Source organism: Leptodactylus fuscus, chromosome 2 (genome assembly GCF_031893055.1).
Source record: "Leptodactylus fuscus isolate aLepFus1 chromosome 2, aLepFus1.hap2, whole genome shotgun sequence".
NCBI lineage: Eukaryota > Metazoa > Chordata > Amphibia > Anura > Leptodactylidae > Leptodactylus > Leptodactylus fuscus.
Window position 1 is genome coordinate 90,896,253 of NC_134266.1, and position 23,116 is coordinate 90,919,368.

General features: G+C 41.2%; 1 protein-coding gene across 2 annotated transcripts; it reads right to left on the reverse strand.

The window, feature by feature from the left end:
* Positions 1 to 988: 988 nt before the first annotated feature.
* RAB29 (RAB29, member RAS oncogene family) lies at positions 989 to 16,926 on the reverse strand. Of its 2 annotated transcripts, XM_075264202.1 has the most exons (5): positions 16,707 to 16,926; positions 15,843 to 15,914; positions 12,076 to 12,257; positions 2,898 to 3,019; positions 989 to 1,290 (listed from the first exon to the last, which is right to left on the reverse strand). In XM_075264202.1, the coding sequence occupies exons 1-5, from the start codon at positions 16,828 to 16,830 to the stop codon at positions 1,176 to 1,178; spliced, it is 615 nt and encodes a 204-aa protein (XP_075120303.1). In that variant the 5' UTR covers positions 16,831 to 16,926; the 3' UTR covers positions 989 to 1,175. The 2 variants fall into 2 exon arrangements, with proteins under 2 accessions (XP_075120303.1, XP_075120304.1); XM_075264203.1 differs by lacking the exon at positions 15,843 to 15,914.
* Positions 16,927 to 23,116: the final 6,190 nt, after the last annotated feature.

Genomic DNA, 23,116 nt, shown 5'->3' on the forward strand with positions numbered 1-23,116 from the left:
ACATTATGATTAAAAGACTTTATAACGGAGTCATTCATGATGTTAAGGATGCTGCCCTCTATAGGGTGGCGTACAGAGTGCACTCTGTTCTCCTAATTCCATCCTGGAGAATAGATGTGCATATTTTTTATCCAAAAAAAGTGTGTGAGTGTGTGTGTTAAAGAGGACCTTTCACATCCTCAGGCACATGCAGTGTAATACACCGCTAGAAAGCCAACAGTGCACTGAATTCACTGTCAGCTTTCTAGCAGTGTAGTACACCACATGTCTTCTGCTGATGACTCCTGTTTGCACACACAGATAGGAGAAATTAGCAGAGAGGAGGCTGCTGGGAACTTCCTGTGCTGGCTGGAAGCTAATTAGCATATGAATAAAAACAGGCTTATTCAAAAAAAAACACTGAGGCAATTTACACACAGAAGGTAGGTGTGAAATAGCATTTCTAAAGGCTATGCAAGGATGTGCTTAGTTAAAAATGACTTTTCCCAAAGATAGAGCCCCTTTAAATTGTGCTACTGTAATGAACCAAGTCCCACGTAGTGTGCACTACACCTATCCACTTCACTATATAGAAAATGATCATAACACATTCAAAAATGTTATCACAGTAAAATTTATTGGATACATTTTTTTTTAGATAAAAATATACTTAAGTATGAAAAACTGAAAGAAAAAAAAAAAAAAAAAAAAAAGACATATTGGTACCTGAGATATACCTTATATCAAGACTGAGTAATAAATTTGCATTGTGCACAGTATTAGGTTAGGTTTCTAACAGAAAAATAAAAAGCAAAAGAAACAAAACAGATTGAATTCATACGCCTGATGCCAAACTAGCAATATATACACAAAGAGGTATACAGACTATGTAACAGTGTAAATGGCTTCTAACATACAAAAATAAACTTTTGCTCATTTTATGTGTATACATTATTTTAAGGTTGAAGTGCAAAAAAAGTTGAAAGAAAAAAAAAAAAAAAAAAACACCACGGAAAATTGCAAGGAATCTACTGATACGTACCAAGAAACGAATGTATGAGTATGTACAAGTATAAGCCCACAACCTTCAAACAGAATTCTCCTCTGCACAATAGTTTTCAGAACAAGGTTTGTTCTAATTAGCAAATGTCTTCCGGAAGTTGAAGTGCTACCCAGTGCAGTCTCATGAAGTCATGTCAGCAGCAGCCTGAACCAGGCACAGAAATGTCATTTATATTGATGTATTCTCCCTGGGGTGGCGTAGAGGGACGTCCAGAATCTCTTGTCTCCATCATTCTCTGAATGAGCACTCTGTATAAAATATTTGTGAAAAAAAAACAAAAAAAACACATTACTTTTGTTTGCTTATGACGAGAACTACGCTTTAAAAGAATACCATGCTTGGACCAAGAATGACAGGGAAAGCCATGCTGAAGATCTAGATTTAGAAAGTTGCCTGCTGGGGTCCAAGAATGGTGGGGCCCATCTTAAACTAGGGATTTTGCAGATCACTAAGGGAGTAAGTTGGGGCCTCCTAAGATTACATGTGTGTTGAAGTGACGTGTCACCATAGCTGGTTTTTTTTTTACTCCTAGACCGCACCTGGTTCTGTGCAATATGCTGAAGCATAAAATTAAAGATTTTGGGCCCTTTCATTATTATTTTCAGGAACGGTCACTCTTAGGGGGCATTCACACTACATATACTGAAGCTTATTCTGAACGTAAAACACGTTCAGAATCAGCGGCGTATAAAGCAGTTCCCATTCATTTCTATGGGAGCCGGCATACGAGCGCTCACCATAGAAATGAATGGGCTGCTTCTTTCACTACAAGCAGTCCCATTGAAGTGAATGGGAAGTGCCGGCGTGTACGGCAAGCTCTGCTCATGCCGAGCCGTACACGCCGACACTTCCCATTCACTTCAATGGGACTGCTTGTAGTGAAAGAAGCAGCCCATTCATTTCTATGGGGAGCGCTCGTATGCCGGCTCCCATAGAAATGAATGGAGCGGCTTTATACGCCGCTTATTCTGAACGTGTTTTACGTTCAGAATAAGCTTCAGTATACGTAGTGTGAATGCCCCCTTATACTGCATTCTGTAGACTTTTGGGTTGTCAACCTAAAGAGGTCTTATTGCACTTGATTAACAGATTTTGGCTCCTTTCTGTGAAGTCTTGTGCAGTCAGTTTTGGCAGTGATATCACTGAGGGGCCAGACTCCTAGCTCTACACAGATATATTAAAAAAAAAAAAAAAGCGCACATTGTGCCGAATCCAGCATACTGCCAGCTTTCCAGTTCTATATAACATGGACAATGTTAGGACATGGAAGGTACTCTTTAACCACTTCCTGCTTTGCCTCATACTATTATATCATGCTGAATAACTGATCAACCAATCGCATGTTCAAATCTTTGTGATAATGAAAGGATAAAAAGTGATATGTACCCCAAATATGGTACCAGAAAAAAAAAAAGAGAAAAAAAAAAAAAAAAAAAAAAACCACACACACCACAAAGCAAAAGAACAAAATTATGAAAGATGGGAATATGGTACCACATTGCTTTATACTGGTAGAGTTAGACTCGAACTAATCAATAAATGCTTGTATGCCCCTGCAAGTAATTTAGGTTTTAGGTTAAGGCTCCATGTTGCAGATATGCAGCTTTTTTTGTTACAAACTTTTTAAAATAAAGCAAAGAATGGCTGCAAAAGTATATGGGAGCTATATAGGAAGCTCTTATTTTTCTACGTTTTGCTCAATCCAATTCAGGCTTTGGCTCAAAAAAAAAACAAAAAAAACAGACCACACAACTGCATTTCCTTAACGTAGGGCCATAGCCTTACAAGGATTTGGAGCTTGATACACTGTCCCTATAACTCCCAAACACTTTACATTGGATAGCTGAAGGCTCACCTCATAGATTCATTGATGTTTTTATTTTCCTTGACTGATGTCTCTGTCCATCCAATGAAATTATTTTCCTTACTGAATTTGTCTATCTGCTCTTTGGTCAATGCCCATGGTGAAAGATCACTCTGAATACACAGAAAAACAAATACCATATGTTAAGTTTCTCTAAGATGTAACACGAGAAAATGTTGTGGTTAAACTTATTAAATTAAGCTTTTCGGCCTTGACAGATTCTTTTCAACAGATCCCCATATAAACTGTGTAAGACTCCATTCACATCACGTTTTTCCCCATCCATTCATCTGATCTGTTTAATGAATGCAAAAAACAAAAAAAAACAACGGATGCAAATGGAAGATGGCCCTCGGTTTACATAGAGATAAATGAATATTGATCAGGTCCTAAATTTTTTTTTATTATATTGTGTTAAGGTTTTATTTGGACAGAAACAAAAGTATCGTATTCTCCATTTTTGTGTCTATCCAATCTGTGTAAATGGATAGCCATATTTTTGCATCAGCTACACACCAGTTAGCTTGACATCTGTAGTAGTACATAAAAAAAAACAAAAAAAAAAAAACAACCTACATTATTCATATATGCATTTATATTAAAATAATTTCTCATATATTATATTATTCATATGTTTATTATTTTGTATTTTTTTTTTTTTTTTTTTTTTTTTATTATGTACTACTACATATGTCAAGCTAACTAGTCTGTAGCTTCCAGCTTCTCCTCAGTTACCCTTCTTGTGAATGGGTACAACAATGGTATTCACCCAGTCTTCAGGGACATCACTTGCTAGAAGGGAATTGTGACATAGTAGTATGTCATGGAGTATTCCGAGTTAAAGCATCCTGCTAGAGCACCTGCAGTCAGAGAACCTATGTATGCAGGTATTAACCAGTTAGACTCCATAGTCCATGACTTATTTTTATGAATATGCAATACTTATCTCAAAATAGCGCAAATACATTTTATTTCCAATCCACCTCAGAGTTTCCCAGATTCCTAGTACATTATACAGGATATTGAATGGCACCATTACAAAGTACAGTTTGTCCCACAAACAATAAGCCATCATGTGACTGAACTGGAAATTGAAAAATGGGGTGAGGGAAAAAAAAAAAAAAAAAAAACACAACAAACAAACCACAACCTGACAGAGGTATGAAAGTGTTAACAGATGCTAAGAACTGGAGTTGGTGGACATTTTAGACTATGTTCAATATCCTGAAAATTTTACTTTGTTTACTAAAGCATAATAGCAGCCTTATACTTGATAATTCTGTAGGTGTTTTCATTGCAGCAATTACTTCATTTACATTACAATAGAAGTTCATACCTCTATAGATACAGTGGGGCAAAAAAGTATTTAGTCAGTCACTAACAGTGCAAGTTCCACCACTTAAAAAGATGAGGCGTCTGTAATTTACATCATAGGTAGACCTCAACTATGAGAGACAAAATGAGAAAACAAATCCAGAAAAATCACATTGTCTGATTTTGTAAGAATTTATTTTAAAATTATGGTGGAAAATAAGTATTTGGTCACCTACAAACAATCAAGATTTCTGGCTCTCACAGACCTGTAACTTCTTCTTTAAGAGTCTCCTCTTTCCTCCACTCATTGCCTGTAGTAATGGCATCTGTTTAAACTTGTGATCAGTATAAAAAGACACCTGTGCACACCCTCAAACAGTCAGACTCCAAACATCACTATGGTGAAGTCCAAAGAGCTGTCAAAGGACACCAGAAACAAAATTGTAGCCCTGCACCAGGCTGGGAAGACTGAATCTGCAATAGGCAACCAGCTTGGATTGAAGAAATCAACTGTGGGAGCAATAATTAGAAAATGGAAGACATACAAGACCACTGATAATCTCCCTCGATCTAGGGCTCCACGCAAAATCTCGCCCCGTGGGTTCAAAATGATCACAAGAACGGTAAGCAAAAACCCCAGAACCACGCGGGGGGACCTAGTGAATGAACTGCAGAGAGCTGGGACCAATGTAACAAAGCCTACCATCAGTAACATACTACGCCGCCAGGGACTCAGATCCTGCAGTGCCAGACGTGTCCCACTGCTTAAGCCAGTACATGTCCGGGCCCGTCTGAAGTTTGCTAGAGAGCATTTGGATGATCCAGAAGAGTATTGGGAGAATGTCCTATGGTCTGATGAAACCAAACTGGAACTGTTTGGTAGAAACACAACTTTTCGTGTTTGGAGGAAAAAGAATACTGAGTTGCATCCATCAAACACCATACCTACTGTAAAGCATGGGGGTGGAAACATCATGCTTTGGGGCTGTTTCTCTGCAAAGGGGCCAGGACGACTGATCCGGGTACATGAAAGAATGAATGGGGCCATGTATCGTGAGATTTTGAGTGCAAACCTCCTTCCATCAGCAAGGGCATTGAAGATGAAACGTGGCTGGGTCTTTCAACATGACAATGATCCAAAGCACAGCGCCAGGGCAATGAAGGAGTGGCTTTGTAAGAAGCATTTCAAGGTCCTGGAGTGGCCTAGCCAGTCTCCAGATCTCAACCCTATAGAAAACCTTTGGAGGGAGTTGAAAGTCCGTGTTGCCAAGCGACAGCCCCAAAACATCACTGCTCTAGAGGAGATCTGCATGGAGGAATGGGCCAACATACCAACAACAGTGTGTGCCAACCTTGTGAAGACTTACAGAAAACGTTTGACCTCTGTCATTGCCAACAAAGGATATATAACAAAGTATTGAGATGAAATTTTGTTACTGACCAAATTCTTATTTTTCACCATAATTTTAAAATAAATTCTTACAAAATCAGACAATGTAATTTTCTGGATTTGTTTTCTCATTTTGTCTCTCATAGTTGAGGTCTACCTATGATGTAAATTACAGACGCCTCATCTTTTTAAGTGGTGGAACTTGCACTATTGGTGACTGACTAAATACTTTTTTGCCCCACTGTAACACCCTTAGTGAACCAAAATATCCACTACTTACAATAGATGTCACAGCTTAACCAAACTTGAGTCTTCAATAGTTGATACTTTTTTAATGGCTAACTAATAATGATGACAGATTACAAGCTTTCGAGGCTCTAGGCCTCTTCCTCAGGTATAGTTTAAAAAATTTTTCTGAAGGATGCATATTTATGCAAAAAGAGACACATAGGAATAGAATATTAGGTGGGAGGGTGGATGGTAATTGGTACATACAAGTAAACAATCAGTTCACAAGGCCCTTTTCAGTTCAATGAGTGGTCTTTATGTCTGCTTTTGATCAGTGAGGAGCTGGCTTGTTCCTGTACAAGGCCATAAATCCGTGTGACAGATTCAACCCCTCCTGGAGTGTGTTGAACAAGGTCATCAACTTGTATTCATAATGTATCAACTACTTAAGTCTCAAGTTTTTTTTTTTTTCTCATATCCACTGGCTAACATGGTACGAAAACATTTTCTCTATATAAAGCTAACCACTCCTTTGACTGCACAGAGCATGTCTAGAGAACTGTTCCATAGCCATCAATATAAACCTTGAGCACACTAAGAGACCCTTTTTTTTTTTTTTTTGGCATGCCTGGAAGAAGTACAAAATTACGAAATATTAGGCTTGGATAGATTAGAAGGAGAAGATCCACACCAAAAAAAACAAAACAAAAAAAACACCATACATATATATTCATTCCAAATTTTATGATAGACACAAATTAACTTTTTTTTCCCTTGAAGACATTAAGATAATTACCATGGCAGATAAACCCTTACTAGCTAGGACAGACTTCAATTTCCAAGCTGTTAAGTGAAGGTTTGGCAAATTTGTTTACCAAACTAGTCTCCGAGTTAGCAGGTTGTCTCTTACTTGTTGGGGAAGGGTTCTTCCACTGCTAGATTCTGCAGAAGACTGAACCATCCCCTATTTGGCCAGGAGGGGGCCACAAAAATCACTTGAAGGGTCTTCTTCTGCAAAGCCCTTGAGATCAATGTGAATGGTGGAAAGACATAACCTACTTTAAAGTTCCAGGTTTTTTGGGGGTTTGTCTTTTTCTTCAATGCAAACAAGTGTCTGGATGCCCCCATTTATCTGTGAGTAGAGCAAACACTTCCTGATTTAGGGACCATTCTCCTGGATTTAAGTCATTCCTGCTGAGCGAGTCCACTACCATATTTTCTTTGATCCTGATTTGATTATTATCTCCAGGATAAGGACGGTTTTTGTTTTTTTTACTGAGAAAATCTGCCACTTCCAGCATTATTTCTGTAAATCTTGAGGCTGTGGATACAAATTGGAAGTGTCTTATTTCCCCTTGGAATACTAGAGCGAATCTGAGAGGTGTATGGCAAGCAGAGGATATTGGACAGTACGCTCTGTATTCCATAGAACTACAGAAGCGTACTGCACATGCTCACGTAAGCAGCTGCAAAAAAAAAAAAAAAAAAAAAAAACGACCAGCATGTGCACTCGGCTCTGCTAGCGGCCCAATGGCAGAGCCAACTGCGCAAGCGTCAAAGTGTGACCCCAGCCAGAAGAAGACGAGTGGAGAGGCGGTTGCTGAAGAAGAGGAAAGCGTCGCTGGGACAGTGCTGTTTGAGCACTGAAGCCCGCTCCCAGTATTGCGAGAGAACTCATTTGCATACCGACAAAAACCGGGATTTTAACCGAACGGCAGAATTGAGATCTGCATTGGAATCTCCATGCGGTTTTCACCAGTTAATCGCTCTGCCACTAACCCTGGAATATAGAAGAAGTAGAGACAACATTCCAGCCTAAGCAGGAGTATCCAGCTGGCCCTTTGCAAGACTCCTGGCCTGTGACATCCATGTCACATACAAGCCAACTCCAGGACCTGCACTGCCTGCACCACGGCAGGAGCAGAAGGGAAAGCAGTGGGACTACCTGGAAAGTAGCAATCCCTTGCTGCCTTTTCACCAGGATAACACCATCAGAGAAGGACTCTCTACGACCTGATCCAAACAGAAAAATACTGAGGATGTGAGGGTGCATTTAATGTTTGTGTTCCTGTTCTTATTAGGGTCAAGGGTCAATCTCTTCAGTGTTGGCGTTTTCTTGGTGGTGAGGTTAAAGCTGGTTTCCGCAATGTGGGGCCTCAGTCTCAGGCCAGAGCCTCACATGGTGTGAATGTGGTAGTTTGGCTGCAGCAAAAACCACAGCATTTTACAGTCACTGCAAATCCGCACATTGCAGAAAAATTCCCGAAGCAGAAACGCTGCGATTTCCAAAACAGTTGTGGTTTTGGAAGTCGCAGCAGGTCTATTAAACCTACATAAACCCTAGCGGTTTCCCTATAGGTATAACTGAAGCAGAAAGTTTGTAGAAGAAACCTCTGTAGGATCTTCATGACAATGAGTCGTTTCATTGCCTTAGACAAAGGTTTCCATACCCGAGTGAAGCAAAGCTCAGGGAGTATTGGAGGGTGTATTTATTGGGCCACAGATTCAGAAGGTTATGGAAGTGAAGATTTCACTGAAATTCTAGCAGGAGTGGAAAAGGAGGCATGGTGTTCTTTCAAAACCGTTAATTTTCTTGGAAACATGAAAGCATCCAGCCATGTGGAAATTGTTGAAACCATTTTGGCAAATGTTAGAGATATGGGATGTCTCATGTCTTTAAAACTACACTTCCTACATTGTCACTTGGACTTCTTCCCAGACAACCTAGGATCTGTAAGCAACGAACATGGAGAACGATTTCACCAACAAATAGTTACAATGGAAAATCGTTACCAGGGCCACTGGAATCCCAACATGCTTGCAGACCATTGCTGGACCACCAATAGAAAGACTCCAGAATGTTCATGCAAGAAAAAAAAATAAAAAATAAAAAATGTAACTGTGAAACATGTACTTTCTGTTCATAGGTAATGAGAAATGTTCCATATCACAAAAATAGGAACCAGGACAGCATTTTCATTATCATTTTTGTATTCAGCACACCGAAATGTATCAGAAACCGTTGCTTTCATTAAAGAACCAGAAAAGAAGTTGAAATTTTTTGCCCAGTGTAATCAGACACCTTATTTTGACAGAAGACCTCTTCACGATGCCCCATACCTTCATAACCTCATGTCTGGACTACTCTAATGCCCTATACATAGGTCTTCCAGATAAAGGAATATATTACTGTCAGTTACTCCAAAATGCTTCTGCGAGGTTAATAACCAAATAACTCCAACATGCTCCCATAACTGCCATCCTCTGCTAACTGCACATAAAATAGAGAGAAACTTTTAAAGTTGATGACCTTCAAATCCATAAACAGCTTAGGCCCCGACTACTTGAAAGAACATTTGAAGCCCCATAATCCTCGCCAACCTCTCAGATCAGCAGGCACAAATAAAATGTCCATCTCCAGGATCTTTGAAGCCAGAGCCTTCTGCCATGCAGCCCCTACTCTCCGGAACGCATTACTCATACTGATCAGAGAGATCTCATCTGCAAACAATTTTAAATCAAGGCTCGAAATGCATCTATTCAGTCTATCAAATACTACCCTCACTATGCATAGAATACAGCAAAATGCTATTTAGTTTACCACGGGTCTGTTGTGAGAAAAGTTAAATTACAAATGGTTGTTATAAAAGGTGATTCTTTTGTAAATTTGCTGCTTAAAATCCAGATGTGTGAATCCTTTACTTGTGATATGGTGATGATACATACACAAGGATTTCAACTGTTTAAAAAAAGAAAATAAATAATGATAACCTAATTCTAGATTCACAAGTGGGTGGGTTTGTCAAATTTAACAGCCTGAACTTCATGTTGGTAGTGGGACTACTAGCATTACAGCTACAGTGCCTACAAGTAGTATTCAACCCCCTGCAGATTTAGCAGGTTTACACATTCGGAAGTAACTTGGCATTGTGACATTTGGACTGTAGATCAGCCTGGAAGTGTGAAATGCACTGCAGCAAAAAAGAATGTTATTTCTTTGTTTAATTTTTTTTTAAATTGTGAAAAGTTTATTCAGAGGGTCATTTATTATTCAACCCCTCAAACCACCAGAATTCTGTTTGGTTCCCCTAAAGTATTAAGAAGTAGTTCAGGCACAAAGAACAATGAGCTTCACATGTTTGGATTAATTATCTCTTTTTCCAGCCTTTTCTGACTATTTAAGACCCTCCCCAAACTTGTGAACAGCACTCATACATGGTCAACATGGGAAAGACAAAGGAGCATTCCAAGGCCATCAGAGACAAGATCGCGGAGGATCACAAGGCTGGCAAGGGGTACAAAACCCTTTCCAAGGAGTTGGGCCTACCTGTCTCCACTGTTGGGAGCATCATCCGGAAGTGGAAGGCTTATGGAACTACTGTTAGCCTTCCACGGCCTGGACAGCCTTTGAAAGTTTCCTCCCGTGCCAAGGCCAGGCTTTTCCGAAGAGTCAAGGCTAACCCAAGGACAACAAGGGAGGAGCTCAGGGAAGATCTCATGGCAGTGGGGACATTGGTTTCAGTCAATACCATAAGTAACGTACTCCACCACAATGGTCTCCGTTCCAGACGAGCCCGTAAGGTACATTTACTTTCAAAGCGTCATGTCAAGGCTCGTCTACAATTTGCTCATGATCACTTGGAGGACTCTGAGACAGACTGGTTCAAGGATCTCTGGTCTGATGAGACCAAGATCGAGATCTTTGGTGCCAACCACACACGTGACGTTTGGAGACTGGATGGCACTGCATACGACCCCAAGAATACCATCCCTACAGTCAAGCATGGTGGTGGCAGCATCATACTGTGGGGCTGCTTGTCAGCCAAGGGGCCTGGCCATCTGGTCCGCATCCATGGGAAGATGGATAGCACGGTCTACCTGGAGATTTTGGCCAAGAACCTCCGCTCCTCCATCAAGGATCTTAAGATGGGTCGTCATTTCATCTTCCAACAAGACAACGACCCAAAGCACACATCCAAGAAAACCAAGGCCTGGTTCAAGAGGGAAAAAATCAAGGTGTTGCAGTGGCCTAGTCAGTCTCCTGACCTTAACCCAATTGAAAACTTGTGGAAGGAGCTCAAGATTAAAGTCCACATGAGACACCCAAAGAACCTAGATAAGTTGATCTGCATGGAGGAGTGGGCCAAGATAACTCCAGAGACCTGTGCCGGCCTGATCAGGTCTTATAAAAGACGATTATTAGCTGTAATTGCAACCAAGGATTATTCCACAAAATATTAAACCTAGGGGTTGAATAATAATTGACCCACACTTTTATGTTTAAAATTTATTAAAATTTAACTGAGCAACATAACTTTTTGGTTTGTAAGATTTATGCATCTGTTAATAAATCCTGCTCTTGTTTGAAGTTTGAAGGCTCTAACTTATTTGCATCTTATCAAACCTGCTAAATCTGCAGGGGGTTGAATACTACTTGTAGGCACTGTATGTGTGATGGTAGGTGTCCCTGCCTCCCAGCAACATACTGTTCCGTACTGGACAATATGTTGCTGGGAGGAAAGAAGGGACTCTTATCAGTGCAGATGACCATCATGCTTGGCATCTCTCTCTCGGCATAAAGTTAAGTAAATCCAGTGAACACAGACCAAGTTTCATGCAAATTTGTATAATGGTGCAGTGTGCCAGGTGTATAGTTCTTTTACCCCATTTTAATTATGCCACTTTTATTAAGAAGTGTACATGTGGTAGCCCTTTAACGCAGTTATTACCCAGTTTTATTTGCCAAATAAACACTATATACACTGGGGAGAAATTAAAGGGGCTCTATCAGCAAAATTATGCCGTATGAGCCCCACATATGCCTGAATAGCCTTTAAAAAGGATATGCAGGCACCGCTAACTGTCTAACTCTTTTCACTGGCAGGTTGTGTTTAAATCCCGCACGTGCGCAGTATCGCTCCCTCCGGAGTGCTACTGCACACGCTCTGCCGCCATTTTTGTCGTAGTTCTAAGGGGAACTGAGCATACTCAGTTCCCCTTAGAACTACCCGAGCGTACTGCGCATGCTTTTAAAGTACCAATAGCGGTGCCTGAATAGCCTTTTTAAAGGCTATTCAGGCATATGTGGGGTTCATACGGCATAATTTTGCTGACAGAGCCCCTTTAATGAAGTACAATGTATTGGACACGTCCATTTGTCCCCTTTGAATATCTAGGTTGCAAATTTTGTAAAACAACAAAATGGTGTAAATTAAACATTTCCACTATTGTATTTACCTTGTTTGCCAATAGTATACAAGGCAAAAGATCTCCATTTGGTAGCGTCACCTTAGAGTCCAGGTCATTTTTCCACATTTGACAACTTCTAAAAGAGTCAGGATTAGTGAGGTCAAACATGACTATACACGCAGAAGCCTGTTTATAGTAGAGTCTGGTCATAGAAGTAAATCGCTCTTGACCTGTAGACAAGAAAAAAAAAAAAGATATACACCATGTATGTGCTAACAAATAGTGTTCTGGGGTTTGTTTGTTTTTTGGTTTTTTTAACGTTATAATCTTTGACATGGCTCATGCAATTGGTTATTGGTATTTTGCACAAAAAGTTAAGGCAATATACATACATTTCCATAAATATAGATTACAAAGTTAAAAAACAAAAACAAGACATAAAATGACTACCGCAGATGTTGAACAGAAGTCGCTATCATGCAACGACAGGAAATGTATAAATCACTTCCCCTTACAAACAGAGGAACAATATACTTATCTTGGCATCTTGAGCATTTGTTTTATCAGTCTATACAGTGCTTTATCAGTCATAAAACCTATATTCTATAGCACACTAAAGGGGGTAGGAGTTGCTGATCCTGTTAAAGTGGTCATAGCTCAAAGTGTTTGTAGTTTCAAAGGTATTTATTGAAATATCGTAACAATCTATAAAAATCCAAGACACCAAAACCCCAAATTATCCGCATATAAATAATAAAATAGTATAAAGTTATTGATATCTAGGATTAAAAACAAAACACATACAGAAGGATACCATAAGTAGACAAAAGAAAAATAAAAAATATACGAAATGGGGACTAATTAAGTCAAGGTACCAAGACAGTTATGTAGGGATGTGTGGTAAACAGTAGTGACAAAAAGCTGGCAAAATAAAAGCATGAATATGGTATATACAGCAAAGAGTGGAAATACAAGAACCACTAAGTGGATAGTACTATATAAATATAAATACCAGCATCAAGACACCAGCAAAGTCAAACAAACATGAACCACCACATACAAAAACCTACCAACACTGTTAAGGGACCGCAAAAAGTCCTAGCAAACAAAACAAAACAAAAAAAAAAAAAAAAAGACAAAACAAAAAAAAACACGATAGGAGCTGATGTCAGGAAGGACTGTTGAAAAGATGCTGAAACATTCTATGTATAGCTGTCCAAAAGCAGCAGGCATGAGGGAAAGACCACCAAATACTGAAACCTCTGAAACAGAAGAGTGGGGGGGGGGGGAGGGGGAACGAAAGGTAAAGGTATTCTCTAAGGGACTAAATAGGTCCTATGAAGGGCCTTCAGTGATTGTTCCATAAGGCTTAGTTCACACGTAAATTAAGTGTGGCTTATTTTGGCACCGGAAAAAAACGCTTCCTAATTAGGAAGCTTTTTTGGACCTTGCCGCACTTTGTAGCTTTTTTTTTTTTTTTTTTGAGCGTTTTTATGTAAAAACCGCTTAAAAAACAAACAAACAAAAAAAAAAAAAACGCCAGGCTGTTTTCCCCTCCGGTAAAGTGAATGGGCCAAAAAAAAAAACGCATTGAGTTTTATTCCGCACTTTTTTTGCAAAAAACCATGCAGCAAAAACCACGTATTTTTCGCCTCCCATTCACTTCTTTTGCTTTCTTCAGGTGGAAAACGCCTGAAGGAAGGTCATGTCGCTAGCAGTCTACATAGACCACTATTGTAAAGGGGCGGATTTTGAAGCGAAATCCGCTGTCAAAATCAGCCTCTTTGCCCCAGTGTGAACTAGCCCTAAAGGTGACCTGCCTTTGCTAATGACAGTACAATCTGTCCATTGGGCAGAGTTTAGAGTAGAGTCAAGGTCTCGTTCCAGGCCACCATAAAGTCGAGTTTGGTGTCAGGGGATGGGGCATTAAGAAAACCATATATAAATTAGAGATATCCCATTTCTGCTGCACGGAATAAACAAAACTAGTATGGGTGAACTTGGGATTAAGTAGGGCAAGGGAATGCAGAAAAAGGAAAACCTGCATGAAGAGTTTTTAGTACACTGGTTTTATTTTATTTACTCATTTATATAAAATCAAAAAATAAACTGTCCACCACATACATATTTCATCACCCCCAGACTAAACACGTGTCGGAGTGTGCGTTCTGGTTGGGTTTTCCTTATGCGAATGTATTGGAATACTGTCTGCTTACATGTAGTGGCACCAGTCATATTACTGTACTTAAGACTTGTATTTGCTCTTACATAGTAGTAACAATAGTGTAGCAAGTAGTATGTTCATGTATACAGGTTATGACATACTCCATTTACACAGTGCTCTAACTTTGTAGTTAACAGTTGTGGTATATCTCCTTTCTCCTGTTTTCTTTGATTATTTTATCGTATTTTGATACTTAATAAATATGTATTGCATTTATGTATTAGTGGACATTATTTTTTGGCTGTACTAGTATTGCATGTTCCACACATCTAGTCTTTCTATTATTTGCCCTGTTGTACTTGATTAGTCATTTATATAGAAGTGACATATGCATCTATATACCCCAGACTATTAAAAACCCCTAATTCATTAATAGGCTTATTCAGCTAAATTGCATGTTTAATACTATAAAGCAGGATAGGATAAATAACCACACTGCAGCTGTCTGGAAATCTAGTAGAGAAACCATAGAATTAGACTAGAAAATCCAACCCACTTTTGAGGAAGCAAAACCTGTGTTTATATATAGCTGAGGTAAAAGAGTCTGTTATACCCCTTAGTTGCACAATGGTGGAGGGAAGTAACAACTGGTCAGAATAAAAGCACTCATATAAAAGATCATTCAATATTCATAACTATAGGTTCTGAATAAATGACACCAATGTTAACTCCTGGGGAGGACTTGTATTTCAGGACAACGCAAAAAAATTGACCTTTTCTTTTGAAATGATGTCCACAGAGTAGCTTGCATACATCCCCCCTTCCTTCCCCATCATTCACAACAGATTTCTGGCATATATGATGGCAAGTCTGGCAGGCACCTTACCATGCCCTATTTCCAGGAAAGTGGTATGGAAGGTGCATAAATTAAAAAGTTTCTATTTTGGAAGAGACTGTAGTACACAGAAAACATCAATGTAACAGTATTGTGTATATAGATAGATAGGGAGAAAGAGAGAGCGACACACACACACACACACACACACGTGTATATACACATCCAAAAGATGAATACCTATAGTAAGTGCTAAATGTAGCAACTATGTAAACTTATTAATCCAGATTCACATAATTAGGTTTATGACTTTTATTTCTACAGTGGAATACAACTAGGTAGAAAATAATGCAAAAAATTTGTATTATGAAAGGTCTCCACCATTCCGATCTTTACTTTGAATCTATGCTTGCTGTAGTGGATAAAAGAAACTTATTTTTTTAGGCTTGGGCTACACATTGATTTCATGTGTGACTGCTGTCACACTCAAAGATTGAGATGTACTGTATCTCTGCGACACTTGACATAATGTAAGCAAATGAAGTTGCATTGTGACTGCGAGTCAGAATCACGGTTGTGCTGTAGCCCCAGCCTTAGAGGAAGAAAACCTGCTTAGACTGAATACAACTCACAACTGAGAGCAGAACTGAATATAATTGTATGCAGTTTAGGCAAAGCTCTATGAGCTAAACATCTTGGACTCTAGACTGGCATGTTTTAGCTACACTATGGTACACAGCAACATAGTATCAGGATCAGAAAGATATTTGTGCTTATGTCAAACACCCCCAAAAAATAAATAAATTTGGTACTTACCTGCGATATCCCATAGCTGTAGCCGAACCATTTCTGTATCCGACCATTGGACTACCTTCAGTGCAAAATCCACTAAAATGCAAAATATACGTGTAAATAGTCATTAGTTTACAATTTCTCTGCTACAAGTGTTATGGGTTTTACTACTGATGGGATGTGCACATTAGAGTCTTCCACAGAACAACAGAAAAAGGGAAAGATGACTTTCTCTTATAAACTGATATAGCCAGAAGACTTTGTGATCAGGTCCGTCTTATTTGAGGTCGATGGGATGGATCACTTCAGTCAGCTTTTTTTCTTTTTACAGCAATCAGAAAAAAAATATCCAAAAAAACAGAACCATCGGGGGTTTAACAGACTTAATTGTCTAATGGGTCAGAATAGTGAAGATACAACGGCAGTGTGAACTCTGATCTAAACTGATCAGTTTGCACCATAACCTATAGGGTTAAACACAAACCTTCTCATGACAGAACTGGGCACCAAATAGATTAATGGGCTCCAGGACCATAATTTTTTGGGGGAGGGGGGGTGTTTGTTTTTTTTTTCCCCCCAACAAACAATTGCACAACAACTTATGCATATAAGAGATTCTCAAAGAATTTGGAAGAAATAACCTCCACCTGGAATACAATACAGTGAGCCCTCACACACACTTGTGATAGCATTGAGTAACTTTTGGAGTACACTCAATGTCGCATCTATGGGCAGTAGTGGTGGGCCAGGACCCTTGGGAGGGTCTATTCAGGTGTGTCCCAGAGTAGGTGGCTGCAGTGCTGGGAGAGAGCCCTGCCACTGAGCTATACACACATTACACAACACCTGTATTACTAGAGAAGCCCCGAGCCCAGGTAAGCCACTCACCTCCCATTGTCATTTTGTACTCCTTGCCAAACACATCATGGACGTACCTATTTAATAGTGAGGTTTTCCCCACAGCAGTGTCCCCCACAACAAGCACCTTAAACAAGTAGTCAAAGCTCCCCATATCAGCGGCACAGCTGCCAGAGCAGAGCACTAGCTACACATCCCTGCATACAGCTGGCCCTGCTTAGTGACTATGGCTAGCACGTACTGACTATACAGCTGCAGCTGCCCGCCCCGGTCTGCACTCAGTCTGTCATGTGAGTCTTTCAACTCTTCAACTAGTCCGCCCCATTTATTTCTATGCAAGGAAATAGAAAACTACAACTCCCAGAGTCCACTGCGGCGGAAGTACGCAAAGGATGCGGGGCCAACTTCATCGCTTATATAAGGCTGTCCGTACGGCGCGTGCAGTTACTTAATCAGTCGTGTTTGTGTTGTGTAAGGTGTAGGTGGGATTGTCAATAAATATCCTGAAGGTTTACAACCAAGTAGTTATACCACGTGCAAACACATTTTACGCCTGAAGTATATATTACCTTCTAAGAACCTAGTTTTCTTTTCTACATGTATGCAGTACAATTTATGTTGCAAATGTTTATTTAGTCAAATAATAAAACTCCCCCATGTGCGCCACAAAAATTAGGATAGCAAAAAAAGTGTAAAAAATAATGGTACTATTCCGTTATCGGGCCAGCAGCAGCGCATTTCAGCACCAGCTTTCGGGACAGCAGTTCAGTTCAGCAGCGGGAATTACAATGACATCCGAGGACTGCTGGCCCGATGCTTGTGCCCAGTAGCCAGTACATCAATGACCCCCCCTCCATCTCCTCCTCCTTCCAGTGCTGCCCCCCAGCTCTCCTTACATCTACCCCGTACCCTCTCCCCGCCACATGACTAAGCCGATGCTGGCCCGATGATAGAGGCCGTGCTTGTGTGTAGTAGGCAGTACATCGATCGATGCCCTCATCCTCCTCTTCCTTCCAGTGCTGCCCCCCAGCTCTTCTTACATCTGCCCCGTACCCTCTCCCTGTAATAGGCCTCACCGTAAATCTTGAGCAATGAATGCTACTAGATAGCCGCCGGACGCTGCAGAAAGTTTGTCCCTCCGGCTCGCTGTAGCTCACCGTTCCTATAGTCGGCGTGTTTCTTGTCAGGGCCTGGATTGAGCCCCGGTGTCTTTCCTTTCGGTCTCGGTACTAGCGCTGAGGTGAGGCCTAGTCGTGTGGCGGGGAGAGGGTACGGGGAAGATGTAAGGAGAGCTGGGGGGCAGCACTGGCAGGAGGAGAAGGATGGGGGAGGGGGGTCATCGATGTACTGGTTACTGGGCACAAGCATCGGGCCAGCAGTCCTCGGATGTCATTGTAATTCCCGCTGCTGAACTGCTGTCCCGAAAGCTGGTGCTGAACTGCGCTGCTGCTGGCCCGATAACGGAATAGTACCAAAATAATAAAATTAATAAAAGTCCCCAAAATATGTACTAGTTAAAACCATGGTGAATGTTGTATATTTAAAAACATCAGCAATGAGGAATCCAATGATAGAAAGCTGTTTGCAACATCTTAAGGCTCCGTTCCCACAGAGTAACGCGCCGCTCATTTAGACACGTAAGCACGTGTTAGAGCGAGGCGCTTCAAAACAGACCCCATTGACTTCAATGGGTGCCGGCTTACACGGGCTACACATTGAAATCAATGGGTTATAAAGCCTCCCATTGATTTCAATGTGTAGCGCAGGTAAGCCGGCACCCATTGAAGTCAATGGGATCTGTTTTGAAGCGCCTCACTCTGACCCGTGTTTACGTGTCTAATTGAGCGGTGCATTACTCCATGGGAACGAGGCCTAAATAGCCCAACTTAAGATCCACACACAACAACAACAAAAAAAACGAAAATAAAAAACAGCTATTCAGCACTACTGTACCAAAAAATGCATTCATACATGTCTGAGCTATATTCTCCAAACATTGGGGGAAGGGGTTCTACTTTTGGACCTTAATCTAAAGGATATTATGGAAAAGTACCTACAAATAACCTCTTGGCATGGCAGGACATTTGGAGACATTCTCTTACCAGCAGATCTTTTGGGTTGCAGTGTAGTTCCAAAGATCCAGAAAGCTGAAGCGGGTGGTAAGCAGGTGGCAGCAGAGAGTAAATCGTAGTCGTACAAGAAGGACAACAAGTACAACTGAATAGCCAGTGGTAGTCTGGAGCGAGAGCCCTCCTTAAGAGAGCCCTCCTTAAATAGGCTCCGGCCCGCCGCTAGCCTAAATCTGGAAGTCCACCGTCTGGCACAGAAGAAGACCGGCAACGTCGCTGCAAAGGTTCCGGCCTGCCTCCCAAGACCCGGAAGCTGGGGTAAAAATAAATGTTGACTGGACATCTCAGTAGCATTTTTTAATTAGAAAGCCACTTCCAGGGCTTTTATTGTGTGTAGAACAATGCTTTTTGATTATTTTATTGCCATTATTTTTTTACATGGCTCCCAAGTTGTACTGTCAAGGCTAAATTTCTTCTTGTTGTTATTTGATATTATAAAGCTCAGACTGCGTCTTCACACTGCAACCACCAGGTGGTAGCATGAACTTGAACTACATCTTGCTTTGGATCCATGGCAAGTACAGGAGAAGCAACAAAAAAAAGGGGTGGGGGCTATTCAGTGCTAGAAGTCCGAGTGCTCAGCCTTTTCAGTTATCAACTCCGCTCTATCCCTTCTTTTACACAACATATAGTTCACAGAGTCAGAGCATTAGTAGGGGATGATAACAGACTTCGGAAACCCCATTATATTCTACAAATCTAATAGGAGTGCTGGAGAGCCACTAAAAACTTCTCTCACTACATAACCCCTTTAATACAGCAAGTCTGTCTTTGTTGCCCAAACTGTTGAAATATACACTCACCGGCCACTTTATTAGGTACACCTGTCCAACTGCTCGTTAACACTTAATTTCTAATCAGCCAATCACATGGCGGCAACTCAGTGCATTTAGGCATGTAGACATGGTCAAGACAATCTCCTGCAGTTCAAACCGAGCATCAGTATGGGGAAGAAAGGTGATTTGAGTGCCTTTGAACGTGGCATGGTTGTTGGTGCCAGAAGGGCTGGTCTGAGTATTTCAGAAACTGCTGATCTACTGGGATTTTCACGCACAACCATCTCTAGGGTTTACAGAGAATGGTCCGAAAAAGAAAAAACATCCAGTGAGCGGCAGTTCTGTGGGCGGAAATGCGTTGTTGATGCCAGAGGTCAGAGGAGAATGGCCAGACTGGTTCGAGCTGATAGAAAGGCAACAGTGACTCAAATAGCCACCCGTTACAACCAAGGTAGCCAGAAGAGCATCTCTGAACACACAGTACGTCGAACTTTGAGGCAGATGGGCTACAGCAGCAGAAGACCACACCGGGTGCCACTCCTTTCAGCTAAGAACAGGAAACTAAGGCTACAATTTGCACAAGCTCATCGAAATTGGACAATTGAAGATTGGAAAAACGTTGCCTGGTCTGATGAGTCTCGATTTCTGCTGCGACATTCGGATGGTAGGGTCAGAATTTGGCGTCAACAACCTGAAAGCATGGATCCATCCTGCCTTGTATCAACGGTTCAGGCTGGTGGTGGTGGTGTCATGGTGTGGGGAATATTTTCTTGGCACTCTTTGGGCCCCTTGGTACCAATTGAGCATCGTTGCAACGCCAAAGCCTACCTGAGTATTGTTGCTGACCATGTCCATCCCTTTATGACCACAATGTACCCAACATGTGATGGCTACTTTCAGCAGGATAATGCGCCATGTCATAAAGCTGGAATCATCTCAGACTGGTTTTTTGAACATGACAATGAGTTCACTGTACTCCAATGGCCTCCACAGTCACCAGATCTCAATCCAATAGAGCATCTTTGGGATGTGGTGGAACGGGAGATTCGCATCATGGATGTGCAGCCGACAAATCTGCGGCAACTGTGTGATGCCATCATGTCAATATGGACCAAAATCTCTGAGGAATGCTTCCAGCACCTTGTTGTATCTATGCCACGAAGAATTGAGGCAGTTCTGAAGGCAAAAGGGGGTCCAACCCGTTACTAGCATGGTGTACTTAATAAAGTGGCCGGTGAGTGTATTTATCCAATACAGAAGCAGAAAAGTGTTTGAATTAACTTATATTGTCACCTCTTTTCCAGATACTGGCAATATGGCAGGGGAAAGAATTTTTCTTCTCCAACTTGCACCCCCTTTCCTCCTTTTCACCATACAAATAATGTAACCATTTTGCACTACATTATATGGAAAACATAGTACAGGAATAATAATATACAGCTTGTCCTAAATAAAGCCATGTCAGCAGAAAATAGAAATTAGGATTACCAGTAATTCTGTTTCCATAAATCTGCAATGATGGCACAAAGTGTGGAAGATGACTCTTGACCTATGTTGGGACAGGAACTGAGAGAAGTTAAAACTCCATCCCTGCATCCTACCGGTATCCTCCAAACCACGTCACTGGAAGGGAAGAAGCCACACAAACTATATGTTACTCCACATACCCAAAGAAAACATTTTTCATATATACAAGGGTAGGAATATATATGTACAGTCATTGTGGACTCATGGAAACAGAATTATCGGTAATCCTAAAACCCATTTATCATAATGTCCCCCATAATGGCATCAAGTGAAGATGTAACCAATGAGGTGTTTTTAGGGACGGACTACCGCTTGCAGGACATCACATCTAACAGATGCCATTGCTTCTCTTGTTCAGACTTAAAGGGGTATTCCCACCTCACATACTCATCAGTCTTTACTGCTGTAAAATCTTCTTTCTTCCTGGTTTCTTGCATCATTTGGTGGGCGGGGTTTCACATGCAACATGCCGTTTAGCTCCGCCCCCAAATTCACGTGTAGCTCCGCCCACCCATATTGGACTATGAAGTACAGGCAGCAGCAACTCCATTCTGTGTTACATACAGAGACTGCCTGTCTCTGCCATAATGAACACAATTGAATTAGCTAGCCGATAACTGGGAGAACAGAAGAAATGAAAGCAGCTCCTCTCCTCTATCTGAGTGCATGACCTAGGTCACATGGTGTAGACACAGGAATAGCTAGATACACAGGCTCGCTCCCTGCACTTATCCCCTCCTCCCTCCCCCCTGAGAGCAGCAGATACATCACTTGACTCATGAGCAGCTAAGTCAGGGCTGTGGCCACAATGAATTGAATAAAGTAAGATAGTGGACAAACAAAGCAGTTTTGCTGAAGCAGTGTATTTAGGAAAAGTCTTAAATCCACATTAACAAGCTGTATAGATAGGATCCTTGTGATGGGACAACCCCTTTAAGGTTATTGTAAAAAGAGGGAAGAATAATCTCCTGATCACTATGAAAGTTCAAGACTACATTAGGAAGGAAAAATATATCTTTGTACCATGTTAGCCAGTGGATATGAAATATAAAAATTGAGAGTCTTTAGTAGTAGATACCTTTTTTTAATGGCTAACCAAAACGATGACAGATCGAAAGCTTTAAAGGCTGCTTGGGCCCCTTCGTCAGGCTTGGTTTAAATTGTGTTTAAATCATGCCTGACGAAGGGGCCCAAGCAGCCTCGAAAGCTTGCAATCTGTCATCATTTTGGTTAGCCATTAAAAAAGGTATCTACATTAGGAAGAAAATTCAGACCTAAATTTAAAGACAATCTTATTGTCTGTAACTCTTTAATATGGGCAGTGGTGAACCTAGCCTCTCTGCTGCCTGGGGCGGACGATCGAAAGATCGAGGGGGGGGGGGGTGTGATGTTCATCTCTTGATCGCCAGCCAAAGACAGCAGGGGGGGGGACATTACAATAAATACAAAGCAGTAATACTCACAGGAGACGTCTCCCCACATTTCCAGTCTCTTCCCTTTGGACCGCCATGACCACTTCTTTCAGCTGTGACTTGACTCTGTAAAGTTTGAAACATAGACATCTTTGACTCCTCAATTCTCCACAGCGGCCCCTGCAGCCTATATTATGCCCCACAGTGGCACAATAGAGGTTGCAGGGGGGCTGCTGTGGGGCATAATAGAGGTTACGGGGCCACAGTGGACCCTCCAAGCTCTATTATGCCCCACAGTTGCACACCCATGAACTATTATTATACTCAGGGGTCTTTTCAGACCCCCGAGTATAATAATCGGAGCCCCAGGGGAGATGAGGGAACATAATAAACACTGTTACTCACCTCTCCGGGACCCGATGTTAAAGAGGACCTTTCATGGGTTTGGGCAAAGGCAGTTCTATATACTGCTGGAAAGCCGACAGTGTGCTGAATTCAGCGCACTGTCGGCTTTCCCGTTCTGTGCCCCGGGTGAAGAGCTATTGGTGCCGGTACCGTAACTCTTCACAGTCAGAAGGGTGTTCCTGACAGTCTGT